This window comes from Lynx canadensis, chromosome X (genome assembly GCF_007474595.2).
Source record: "Lynx canadensis isolate LIC74 chromosome X, mLynCan4.pri.v2, whole genome shotgun sequence".
In the NCBI taxonomy this organism is placed as follows: Eukaryota; Metazoa; Chordata; class Mammalia; order Carnivora; family Felidae; genus Lynx; species Lynx canadensis.
This window is the reverse complement of record NC_044321.2, coordinates 108,383,027-108,396,601: the sequence shown is the minus strand read 5'-3', so window position 1 is coordinate 108,396,601 and position 13,575 is coordinate 108,383,027. Positions and strand designations below refer to the sequence as shown.

At 41.4% G+C, this 13,575-nt stretch overlaps 1 protein-coding gene across 3 annotated transcripts in view; it reads right to left on the bottom strand.

Moving 5' to 3' along the window:
• PHF6 (PHD finger protein 6) overlaps positions 1–11,398 on the bottom strand; it is a 47,051-nt gene extending 35,653 nt beyond the window's left edge. For 2 of the 3 annotated variants that reach the window (XM_030305398.1, XM_030305399.1), the window contains exons 1-3: positions 11,220–11,379; positions 7,091–7,274; positions 6,765–6,866 (exon numbers count right to left, since the gene is read on the bottom strand). In XM_030305398.1, the coding sequence (XP_030161258.1) occupies positions 6,765–6,866; positions 7,091–7,228 (240 nt within the window). In that variant the 5' untranslated portion in view covers positions 7,229–7,274; positions 11,220–11,379. Of the gene's footprint in view, positions 1–6,764; positions 6,867–7,090; positions 7,275–11,219 lie in introns of all 3 variants that reach the window. The other variant, XM_032592109.1, reaches the window with a different exon arrangement.
• Between the last annotated feature and the right edge of the window lie 2,177 nt (positions 11,399–13,575).

The window sequence follows — 13,575 nt, the reverse complement described above, 5'->3', positions numbered from 1 at the left end:
GGATTTCGTAGCACCACTAATCACCTGGCATCTTCTGCTTCTTTGTATGCAGCAAGCAAGCAAGCAGCAGTAGCATTCTGTGCACTGTGGGCACCCCATTTCGCCCTTACCAAATGCTAAACGAGCCACTGACTCTACTTTAAATAGCACTGCCATTTAATACTTACCTAATACTTTTGACCACTTCCTCCTCCTTGAAACCCTTCCCCCTTTGACTTCTACAGCATCACTTTCCCAGTGGAACACATTTCAAATGTCACTCTCTGTGAAGCCTTCTGACTTCCCAAATAGAATTCATGATGGTCCTGTATCCCACCTCTCTTGTGGCATTCTTTACATACTCCTAAGGCTAAACTAGACGCATTCGTGGTTGTACCCAGAGTGTCTAAGCATCCTGCTTTGGTACAAAGTAGGCACTAAATTAAGTAACTGATAAATGGACAGACAGATGAATTCTAGACTCCAGACGGAGGACTTGACAAATACAATGCCTAAGGAAACAACAAAAATAACACCATACCAGGCCCGGGAATGTTGAAGAAACACGACAACCCTCCGGTGTGATGCATACATAGCGCTCTACCATCCTGAACAAGTAACCAACCTGAGTTTTCCCTTTCGATTTCTCTCCTTCCTTTTCAAACTGCTAGAGTTGCAAACAACACTAAAATTTTCATTAACCAAAAAAAAGGAATTTTATGCTACACCATCACCTCCCTAGCCAATTTATACTTAGCCATTAAGGTTTCACACTATTATCCGATTGAAGCTCTTCTCTCCTTCCAATTCAACAATGAATGAGTGCCCATTTATTAAAATGCTATTGAGCACAAATGAGACATCAAGTACCCTGCTAAGTGCCTTCCATGCACTGTCCCCACTGAATCCTGCGCTAGGCAAAGAGAATCGTCTCTACCCTCCCAGAGTTCACAATATAGTAGGGAAGAAACTTGCACAGGTGTAACAATTACAGTGCACAGCATGTTAAACTCAGTGGCAGAGGTAAGGTTGAGCTGAACTCAAAAACAGAACTGACAGACAGCTAGGATAATGTCAGTGCCTGCACAACATTGGGGACAAACAGGATGTATGGGAAACCAAGAGGAGAGAGAAGGAGATCAAGAATGGGAAAGGTGGATTATGACTTCTGAGGGGCAGGCTGAGGCCTCTGGGTATTATTTCATACACAGTAAGGCACCAGTAAAGGTTCGGAGGCAGGGAAGCAGAGACCAAGTGATTACCAGCAGTTATGTTGGAAGGATGGGAAGAGGAAGACTGGATGCAGAGGAGCATTAAGAAAGAAAAGGAAGCAGGGGCGCCTGGGTGGCGCAGTCGGTTAAGCGTCCGACTTCAGCCAGGTCACGATCTCGCGGTCCGTGAGTTCGAGCCCCGCGTCAGGCTCTGGGCTGATGGCTCAGAGCCTGGAGCCTGCTTCCGATTCTGTGTCTCCCTCTCTCTCTGCCCCTCCCCCGTTCATGCTCTGTCTCTCTGTGTCCCAAAAATAAATAAATGTTGGAAAAAAAATTAAAAAAAAAAAAGAAAGAAAAGGAAGCAGAGACATCCCAGAAGGAGAGTCAATGTGACAGATGTGGAAGAAGGAAGACTTGAAGGTAAAGGATTTAGAAAGAGAATCAAGGTTCAGTGCAAGGAGATGATGAATAATGCTTTAGACAGGATGCATCTTAAGATGTCCTTGCAGAACATCTATGTATAGCAGACAAAAATGCTGCCGTTATTAGGTTTCATTCTCCATAGTGACCACTGTATATCCCTTTTCTCCTGAAAAATCCTGCTTTCCCCATCCCCATCCCCTTACTATCCAAGTTGAAATTCCTGTCTAAGGTTTAAAGACCCGGCAACTATCCCACCTTACTCAACTGAACCATTACTGCCAGTCTCAATGACCTGTTCTGGTAGTTAACCTCTTTCCTGGACTCATCCCCCCGCTCCCTCTTTTAAACCTTACCATCTCTAGGAAGCAGTCTTACTTACCTGAATAGGCAAGGCTCCTCCCCCACACAATAAAAAGGTGTATATATAAATTGTCATAGATGCAGATTCATGGCATGCCCGATATCTAGATCATAAACTCAAAATCAGATGCCCCACTTCTCTAGGGCGCCAAACATTCCACTGGTACTGAGGAAATAACAAAGTAAAGACCACCTAAAATTGGTCTTTTCATTTTCAGAGGCCACAAAAGATATCTTGAGGGTAACAGAATCAGAATATTCTCACCTAGTATGTATGTAAGATTTTTGTCCCCCAAACTAACAATGCTGTGAAGAGAATATATTAACAGGAGTTAGATTATGTCCTAAATTCAGAAGTATTTCCATATTTATTAGAAAACTCTTAAGCCCTAATAATTACGTTTCTTAAAATATGATTTGGGATTGAGTAGCGTAAAAGGCAGTCTAGTATAACCTAGGGTGATGAAGAGTTCCGGCTCTGGAGTCGCCTGGCCCTAAAGTCAAGCACCAGCTCTGCCGCTTACTAGCTACAGGACCTTAGTCAGGTTCCTGCACTGAGCCTCAGTTTCCTCATCCATAAAGTGAGATTTAACCTCCTATCTCACATTATGACTGTCAGGATTAAAAAGAATCATGTATTTAAGGTACTTTGCCCACATCTTAAGTGTTCAATAAATGTTATCTATTTCTACCACTGGAAAAAGCAGGAAAAACGTTCAGAGGATTTCTTTAGACATGGGAGTAAAATTTAGTTTGTAAAGGGGAAAGTTCAGGAGTGACCTGAAGATAGTCATCAAGTATATGAAAGACTGTCCATTTTTAGTAAAGAAAAAACCCAAATACTTCCTTTAATGGAAGGAGAGAGACCTAAAATAAATGATTTGAAATTAAGTGAGATAATTAAATTACAAAGAAGGATGGATTCCTCAATTCTGAAGAGTGTAATATAATGACGGTCATGATTCACGTTGCTTGGGTAGAATCACAACTCCTTGATATATTTAATAGCGGAGACAAGGGGTGCCCGGGTGGCTCGGTCAGATGAGAGTCCGGCTCAGGTCACGATCTCATAGTTCGTGAGTTTGAGCCCCACATCAAGCTCGCTGCTGTCAGCACGGAGCCTAATTTGGATCCTCTGTCCCCTTCTCTCTCTGTCCCTCCCCCCACTTGTGCTCTCTAAATAATAAATAAAACATTAAAAAAACAGCGGGGAAAAATCTTATGTTGGATGGCTTGTAGGCAATCTTGCATGGGGGTGAGGGAAGAGGAACTAAAGGGCCTTCTGAACTCCTGTCCTTAGAGTGATACATCTGACACAGTTACCAAATGTAACAGTAACTATCCAACGTAGAACTCTTAAGGATTTCACCACCTAGCTTCCTCCAGAAAGAGTATGTTCTTCAAATATACTCAAGCATCTCCTCAAAGAGAATGAAAACAGTCATGATGATTCATAATTTTACTTGGAAGTATGCATTTCTGTGCTAGATGGCTGGAGGGTAAGAGTAGATGGTACAGATGTGGTGTCTTCATATGGCTTCAATAGGAACTGGGAAACCATTCTGGAAAAATATGTATCTGTCTCAACTGCAAAAACAGAGACTCAAATGATAAAATTCTTAGTACTCTGGCCATTCCTGGTCCATCTGGGCGCTCAAAGGTGATGAAAAAGAGATGATTTTGTTTATACAGAATAGCTTTCCTCCCCTCATCTTTGTGACGGACATGAAAACCTTGGAAAACTGCCTATGGCAGCAAGAACATAAAAACCACATTCCTGTAACTCCTGCTCTGTGACCTCCCTTTCTCTCAGACTCTGACCCCATTTGGTCACCTATACACTTTCATCGCAGGTCCCAGCCTCTTCTCTCGAAACTTCTCTTTGGTGCCAGGGAGCACCTGTTAAGCCAACACCAGGTACCGGCTGGAACCTCACTTGGAAGCACCTGTCTATTTTCAGTGGGTATTCACGACCTACCTTCCCTGCACAGATCAAAGTTAAACATACGAATGCCACTCGAGTCCTATCCCCCATGTAACTTATTTAAATTCTGACATTTGGGAGGAGGAAAAGGAACACAACTATAGGCTCAAATTCTTTCCTTTTGCCCCTATTCCTTACTCATAGATGCCCAGGGCCTCAAAATAGCTTTTGAAACACCTTTCCTAAGGCAACTCTTTCGATCTTTTATAGAACTTTTTAGTCATGTAACATCACCGTCTAGTAAGCAGTGATGCAGCATTATCTGTTTACCACTGGCAAAAAGACAAATAAGTTAACGACCTGTCTAAAGTTACATAATGTGTCAGTGACAGGGTTATTAAAAAAACCAGCCTCATGACTTCCCAGCCCAGCATGCTTTTCATCAGCCTACAATGACATGAGCGGGTTATTATTATTATTTGTAAACACTGGCTACCAGGGTGGCTACCATTTACCAAGTCCTAGCCACGTGCCAGGCACCACGCTAAGTCCCAGACAGTCTCTCTTTGAATTCTCACAGTATCCCTGGGAGACAAGCACTGCCACTGTCTCCTTTTGGCAGGTGAGGAAAACGTGGTGTACACAAGTAAATAACTTGTCCAGGGTCACCCAGCCAGCCAGCGACAGGGCTGCGATTCAAATCCAAGTCTGTTACTATAGTTTGTGGTCTTAACCTCCGATGCTCTTCCATCCCTAGTTCAAGGGACAAATGCTGTTCTTTACAACGCGCTACACTTGGGAAAAAATTAACTCCCTATACTATACCATTAAAAAGTAATCAAAATAATTTATATTAGTGAAACGTGTACAAAGTTTAGATGCTCTCTTCACAAACACGTCCAAATAAATGAAATCTCCACTGGATTTAGCAATACTGCTTCATGTAAAACGAGGCACTGCATTTGTTAATAATCAGTAATAATCAGTTAATAATCACTGAGACCAAAACTGCTCCCGTTCTGACTAGAGCAGCCACGTCAAGGGAGCAAAATGCTCACGAGTCAGGATGTAGAGCATTTTCCAGACATATTCATAATGCCAAGGAATAAATAATGGGGTAATAAGGTTTACAGCACAACCACTTGCAAGTAAATAGTATTCTTTCTGTGCATCTGAATTTGTTTTTAAGGACTAGGAAATAAAAACATACTGCTCTGGTTCTCAAAAATCAGCAAGCCATAAAAACATGAAGAAATCTAAAACCAGCAAATAAAAATCACGATAAAAAAAAACATGAGGGGCGCCTGGGTGGCTCAGTGGGTTAAGCATCCGACTTCGGTTCAGGTCATGATCTCACAGTTCGTGAGTTCAAGCCCCGCATCGGGCTCTGTGCTGACAGTTCAGAGCCCGGAGCCTGCTTCGGATTTTGCGTCTCCCTTTCTCTCTGCTCCTGCCCTGCTCACGCTCTGTCTCTGTCTCTCGAAAAGTGAATAAACATTAAAAAAATACATTAAAAAAAAACCACGAAGCATTCTATTACTACAACAGTTTTGGGTGTGGGGGAATACAAATGCTTTCACAGTTAAGGCCTCACTACCACAAAAACTGACCTCTGAATTCCCACCTGTGCCAATAATGATTCTAGGGTTTGAGATTATTTATCCTAAAGCAAGTCTCAAATCCTTCCTTCAATTTCTTCATATTGCTTTTTTTCCTAATACTACAAGACTGACAACTTACAAAAAATGGATTATTCCTGATCATCAAAATGACAGTTCCTACCTCTGCTCATCCTATTCTTCGCGAAATAGGAGATTATCCAGTGCCCAAGAACATACATATATGTTCTGCCAAACCCATCTTTAAAATAATGAAACATCTGAGGGGTGCCTGGGTGGCTCAGTCGGTTAATCGTCTGACTTTCAGCTCAGGTCCTGATCTCACAGTTCGTGAGTTTGAGCGCCGCGTCGGGCTCGCTGCTGTCAGCATAGAGCCTCTGTCTCCCTCTCTCTCTGCCCCTCTCCTGTGCCCGCATGTGTACTCAGGTGCATGTTCTCTCTCTCTCAAAAATAAATAAACATTAAAAAAATAAAATAACAGCACACTTGAGAATGAAGCTACCGAAGGTACATTTACAGATGTAATTTCAATAAAGGGCTCAAAGGAGAAATACAATAGCCAAACGAGGGAAAATTGTTTCAATGTAAACCCTACTGCATCATAAGTACAGAGAGCACTTTTCTAAGTCCCGAGAGGAGACAATATTACTTTTCCAAAACAGCAATATAGTATCTTGTCAATGTGGTTACCAGTAGTGAAGACAACTACAGGAAGTTACTGTAGCATACATACCTTCAGAAAAAAACAGTAAAATCCATCAAAAGTTACACAAAGTCATAAATGCTGTTACATGGCTGAACGACAATAAAATGCAGCAAGTGGTAACATTGTTTTGCCGAAAGGGTACTGTCACCTTCATTTACGATCACCACAATTACTTGATGACGGAAGAGGAAAACACATCTGAGTTATGAAAATTCCCTTGAATGAACCCTTTAACACGTGATCTATTCAAATTAAGCAAACTGCTTGTTTTCTAAGTCAACACAGCCTCCAAGAAGATTTTAATTCTTTTTGAAAAGAAAAAAAAATCGGAACAATATAAATATTGATTCCCTCCTTTTTTGTCAAGTGATAAATAGGTTAAACCCAGCCTTGGAATTTCTGGTTTGGGGGGGGGGGGGTGGAAAGACTGCAATTTAAAATTATACTGTTAATAATAATGCAATACACTCTAAAATAAGCAATTTCCTCTTTAATGAACTTAAAGTAAGTTTTATTCTCAAGAGGCAGAAATACCAACTTACCAGCTTCGTGCCTCTTTTAATTTCCTTTTGGACATCTTCAATAGAAAATCCACCAAGACTTTCGTTATCAGAGTGTGATGATACCAAAGCAGATGAAAAGAGCTATAAATTACATTTAAAAACAATTAAGATTCATATTTAAAGACATTACAGTCAAACAGTCAACAAGATGTTAACTTTAAAAGGAACTTTTCTAGTACAAATGGCATAGCATTAGTGAGAAACCAGATCTTAAAAATTTAACTGACTTTCATCCTGTTCGGGAACAGTCAGTCACTGTCGGGTCCTCCCGGTTTCGGGTCTCTCGGCTGCCGGCCTCTACTTACCATGCACTTATGGTGCGCTGCCACCTTCTGGTTTGCAGATATTAGTAACTGTCCGCATTCCTTGTCTCTATTTGACTTACAAAAGCCACATTTGCGCTGTCTTGTGGGCCCTTTTTTCTGTTCAACTGAGCTTGACATGATTTTTAAATTGCTTTTAGAATGCCACTTTAAGCCTCAAGAAATGCTACAGAGAATGAGAAGGGCAACAAAATGGTTAATTGCGCTTTAATATCCATTTACACAGTCATGTAGTTGTTTAATATTTAACCTAAGTTTTAATGTATGCATTTTTAAGCGGGTATTTAGAATAGACAAATGAACATTAAAACCTGAAATGCCTCCATAATGAAAAAACCAAATGTATGCATAAAGATAAGTTACTGAAATAATTTGGAAAAATCAAACTGCTCCCAAATTAGAGGATATGTGAAATAACTAAAACGATTTCTGTGTGGATAAATTAAAAATGTGCAATGTGTGACACTAAAACAATCATCTGCTCACAATATTAATGAAAAATATTTTTCATGTATAGCTAGATTCCCCTTCAAGGAGACCAAGAATTATATATCTGAGAACAGAGCAGAAACTTGTAAGAGAACTACACAATATCCAGAGTGAACAGAATTCTAGAATTGCACAACTCGTTCAAGTTCACATATTCATAAACCAACAAAGGAGAAATGAATGCATTTAACCGTGACTCTGGAACACTTATTTTTAAAATGTGAACTATTTTCAAGTTTAGAAAAAAATCACGTATACATCTTTAATAAATTTTTGCTATTGTATCCCTCTTTAAAGAAAAAATTAAGCTTATAAGTCTATTTGTAAAAACCATACTTTAGGAACCGATTATTTATAAAAAAACAACTATATTATCTGACTCTGAGGCTTATTCCAAAAGTCTGCAGGTTAAAGTTACAAACAGAGAGTGGTGTTCTAAATGCAGTAACGTTCACATTAAATTAGCAATATTGTATAAAGGAAGGAGAATTTTCCTGTGTGACCCTTAAATCTAGTCAAATTATAATTCTAGGTGGTAAAGTCAAACACAAAGAAAGGGAAGAAAAGCTCTAAGATAGAAGGTTTCAGATTTAGATCATCAATCTCAACATGGATTCTTAAGAAGAATCTAAACAAGTGTAAAATCAGTTATGTGATTTGTGTAGTTTTCCCAAAGCAACCAAACTAAGCGGTCCAGGATCCAGGCTGCCACAACAGAAGTCACAATCAATAAAATCTGCAATGTTCATCTTAAAATTTACTAAAGTTCTTCCCATTTTTCCATATACTTGAGTATTTTCATAATACTATGTTGAAAAATGGACTCACTGACACCACATTGTAGCTTTGTGAGAAGCACTTCATTCACCAGCAAGAACAGTAGCAGCTGGTGCCAGGAAGGTGTTAGCTGCAAACCACTCAGTGCTTTATAATATAAAACTGCAGATACTTAATCAAAATTTAACGTGAAGCCACAAAGAAACAGGTCTTTTTATCAATTTATACCTAGGGTTGTTTTGTTTTGTTTTTTAAACAAAACTTCAAAGGCCTTGGCAGTCTCTGCGTTGATGGGTTTAACAAACCCTTAATGCTATCTACAATTTTAAATACCTCAGTCTTCCAAACGCCATCGGATACTTTACAACAGTACTGTATTCACAGCACTGCCTATAAACCATGAAACTGATTGAAAACAGGCAGCAAATACTTTTAGGATTAAAGAAAAAAAAAGGACATAACAGAGAAACAAAAGAAACAAAAGGGGAAGTGTGTTTGCATTTGGACAGGCAAATATGTGTTCAGTTGCTTTATCAAGAATATAGCTGCCAAAATCTTTAGAATTAACCATGCAAAACAGCAAAATTCAAACAGCACCAAAATCTGCTATTTGAGTTCTAAATTAGCTTTCTTTACGACTATGCAATGAATAGTAGACACTCTGAAACCACTGTAACATATTCAGCATTTCTCCCCGGTCATCCTTGGCCAGTTCAAAGGATAGCACATTGTGAATCTAATCTGTACAGTCATCTTTAATGTGTAATTTCTGCACAACCCTAGCATAGGCTATAAAACCGGGTTGTAAGGTTCTAAAAAGTCCTAGAGTAGAAAAGCACTTTTTACTCTTGAAATTGATTCTGAAAATGGTGTCCCTCAAATTGTATCCGTACAGAATTCTGCCTGTTTTGAATTTATAAACAGGTAAATTTGTCATCCTAATTTTGAGAATTCCCTTTTCTAAGATATCAAATACCCAAACATCTAAGAGAGAAAAAAGGTACGCTTTATTTTGCATTCAAAAATATTCTAGTGTTTTCATCAGTTTAAATTGGTAAAGTGAACAGAAAACACAACAAAGTGCACCAAACCAATTAAAAACTTTCCCCAATGTGCAATGACTAAATGGATTTTTCCACTAAAATTAAAATAATGTATCTGTGCATATCTTGCTAATTTTTTACAGCCTCCTTGTGAAACATGAAGTGGGGAACATCATGGAAACAATGACTCCTCACAAAAATGTCTTTATCATAAAAATACAGATTTTTATCTAATGCTGTCTCACTTGTGGTCTCTCGTTAAGGAGAATAAGGGCATTCCAAGGACCAATATTAAGGGGTTCATAACGATCCACGCAGCTATTTGGCATTTTAATTTCAGCGTAAAAGGTTTTTCAGGGCACGCAGAGATCAAACTTTGATGCTTTCGCCCAACAATGAAACCTTTTCCTTAAAAGAAACATAACATTATGGATCATGTTATAAAGCAGAAAAAAAGAGGCAAAGATAACAGCGTGAGAAACATAATTGAAATGTCTGAAAAAATATAAAAGCTCGATTAGTTAGGCTGAGGCAATCAATTCGTTCCTGATTTTACAAGATGCTGTAAAGCACCAAGGTGGAAATAACCTGAAACATCAAGGAGAGCATTCAAGAACCAAGTCGAGAGCTCATTCAACGTCTCGTATCTGAAAGACCATTTCCACAGAAAAACAAAACAAAACAAAACAAAAACTGCCGTTCCGGAAGATCAAACAATCCCACACGCAATCAAGCTGAAACATACAGTTGAAAATACATAAACGTGATCCCCAAACAAGCAGTATTTCGGTCAGGAAAGTTACAGTGGAGAGAAATAAACGATCGAGATGAACCGGAAGGGCACCTGAATTTGGTTGCACGATATTATTACATGCTTCGCACTGCTTTTTGCGGTTATTCAAAAGGAAACTGAAGGAATTTTCCAGTTGTTTCAAACCCAAGGGTAAGAAAGAATTTGAACTGTCTGAATAAGACCCGATATTACGTAGTAAGCCGATGAAAAGAAAAGGGGTTTTCGAAAAGAAAGGATTTTTCAACTTCCACGCAGAATATCGAAACGAACAAATTTCAAAAGAATGCCGTGCTGTTCGTCCATATAATAAAAGGATGGTACACATAACGTACCGGATCCTCTCTCCGTTATTTATTCCTCAATACACACTGGACTCCAAGACCTCCCTCTAATCAAGCGCTAGATAAACTCGCAAAACTATCTTCCTCTAAAACACTTTAGCAGGTCCTTTCGGTCGTCAAGTCAGGGTCCCCTAATCGTCCTTTTCCAATCCTCCCGAATCCAGGAAGATATCCCACCACTTTCTTTAACCGTCCTTCCCCAGGAGTTCGCTCTCAAATAGTCTTCGTTTCAGATCTCAGTTTCACCCCTCATTCCCCCCACCCCAGAGTTTTTCCTCATTCCGCAAAGCCAACCCTCTTGCCATCCTGACCATTCTTCCTCTTACGCTTCCCAAACTGGGAGTCTCCCTCCTTCCCAAATATGTCCTAAGCTATGGCAAAGACTAAAAATTCCCAGTATTTTTTCCTCCCTAAATGCTGCGCCCCTTCCCCCGAAGTCTACGCTGGAGCCTAACCGCTCCCTTAGCTCCTCCGAAGCACTTTTCTCAGCCACCTCTCTGCCAAGCGCCTTCAACGAGCGGCGCTTCTGGGGTCCTTGACAATAAAGCGAGACCACCGAGAGTCCCCCTTAACAACGGGCAGGGGCGGCGGCCTGGCCACCGCCATCCTCCTTGTCTTCTCCCGCCGGGCAGAGAATGGGGGGCCCCCGAGCTACCGTGGGGACTCACCGGCGGGGCCCAGAGCCGAACGGCAGGGGAGAAGCGCCAATGAGGGGAAAGAGAAAGAAGTCGGTGTCGGTTCTCCGGCAGCGCCTGGGAGCGGGGCTCTGTCGCCGGAGGTTGTTTCCTTTCATTCGAGGAGAGACGGGCTCGCGGAGCGCCCTTACGTCGCCCCCCTCGCACGCAACGACTCAACACAGCGTTAATACGTCTCCAGCGCGCCGCGAGCCCCGGTTGGCTGCACGGCCGGGGCAACTGAAGCCGCAGAACCACGGCGCATGTGCCGAGGCCGCCCCCAGTACGGATCGGGGCGGCAAGCTCCGCCTCCTGCTCGCGCGCGTACCTTCTATTCTCCGGTCCGCCGCTCAGCCGAGTGTTTGGGGGCAGGCTCCGAGGAGATAGAGAAAGAGATTCAAAGATATCGCCGTGGGTCGGGCGGAGAAGGGGCAGGGTTGGGACTAGAAACCGTTGGGCGGGAGCCCTGGGTAACCAGTTTTCAACAGGGATTCAAGTGGGTAGGCCTGATCCCTTGCACTTGTTCACCGAGGCCTTTTCACATCCATTATTTCATTGTACTCTCGTGGCATCCCTTTGAGGTCCTCTGTTCTCTCATTTTACTGCCAGGAAAGACTGAGAAGCTCGTAGTGGAGTAGGTCGGCCTGGATTTCAATCCTTGGGCAAAGCATTTTCGTCTCTGTATCTGAGAGTTGGGTTTTTTTGTTTTTTTTGGTTTTTTTTTATCTTTAAGATGGGGATTAAAAATACTATCTCACGGGTTTATCGTGAAGAAGAAATGAGATAATGCAAGTTAAACGTCTATGAGCGTCCCTGGCATATAACAGGCCCTCTGTAAATACGGAGATTATCATAAACAACAAAGATAAGTGATTTCCTTTATAACTCACACAGGTAAACCCGACACCTAACCGAGAGCTTTCCTCTTTGATGTATGGAGCCTGACTGCTTGGGTTTGAATTCCAGCTCCCCCACTTCTAGCTCTATGACCTTGAGCACGTTGCATTACCTCTCCGTCCCTCAGTTTCAGCACGTCCAAAATGGAGATCACAATGGTATCCATCTCAAAGAGCTGTTAAGAGAAAGGAGTTCATACACGTAAATCACATAGAATAACACTTGGACACATACTATGCCCTATGTAAGGGCCAGCTTTTGTCATTTTCTCCTACGCTCATAGACTGCCAGCAAGTGGTTAAAAAAAAAAAAAGCCCTAGCAAACCAATGAAAATTTAAAGATAACCTTTTTGTAGCTATTTTTCCTGTAAAAGGGAAGGAGGGGGGTCGCGGCGGTGCATTTTCATTGTTGAGATCCTATATTGTTACTACCCTGTTTCAACATTGTTTTTATTTCTCCCTGCAAGGTCAAACTTAAATTGTTATTCTAAAGGAAACAGTAACTGCGTTCATGTAACATTGCATCCCATACAAGCAGGTAACTAATGTTGGACAAAGCACTCATTTAGCTGCACGGGACCCTTAGGGCTTTCATCCAGGCCCTCTACAGCGAAAGGAGAGGCTGGCAATTTACATAAGAAGATCCAGAACGTGTGTTCCAAACATTAACTTCGTATTTTAAAACGGTCCCCCAGCATTATTTTCACCAGCGTTTACACACTTACTGATTGATGTAAGAATGACATTGATGATAGGGAAAGTAACAAAACGTACTGTCTGTGCAGTGTGTTGTCTTTTTAGATTTCTCCCCAACTCCCCACATTTTGCTATCTTTTATTCAGTCTCTCAACCGTGCACTCATTTCAACAATTTGATTCAATAAACATCTGTAAAACTACAAAGTTCCAAACACAAGAGAGACATACATCAACTCCATCCCTAACCTCAAGCTCGTGGTCTAAAAAGGGAGACAAAGAAGCAAACAAATATGGTATGGTGTGATAAATGCTACAGAGAGGTGTGTGCCTGGTACAGACATCCTCTGCCTGTTGTGTACAAAGCGCTATGCTTAAGGTACAGCACAACAGTGAATAAGACACAGCCTTCTCCCTCAACTATTTACAGTCGAACAAGGAAAAGACAAGTATCTATGATAGGAGATGGACCGCAGCATGCCTTAAGAGGTGGTAAGGAAGCGCAGGGGATGTTCCAGAGAGGAAGAGCTCTGCGACCCTTGTGAGTTTCAGGCCCCAGGTCTGCTAGCCAGCTCCAATTAGCATGGCTGATAGATGCAGCCTGTTATTTCAAGGGCTACGAAAGGGAGTCATCCTGTAACAACACTCTATTAACAACGCCTGAGGATATAACATAGGATCTCTTAATGTCTTATGGAACCACCAACCACCAGCACACTCCCACTAACAGCCTTCCCATCTTTCTTCGGGCTCTAGAT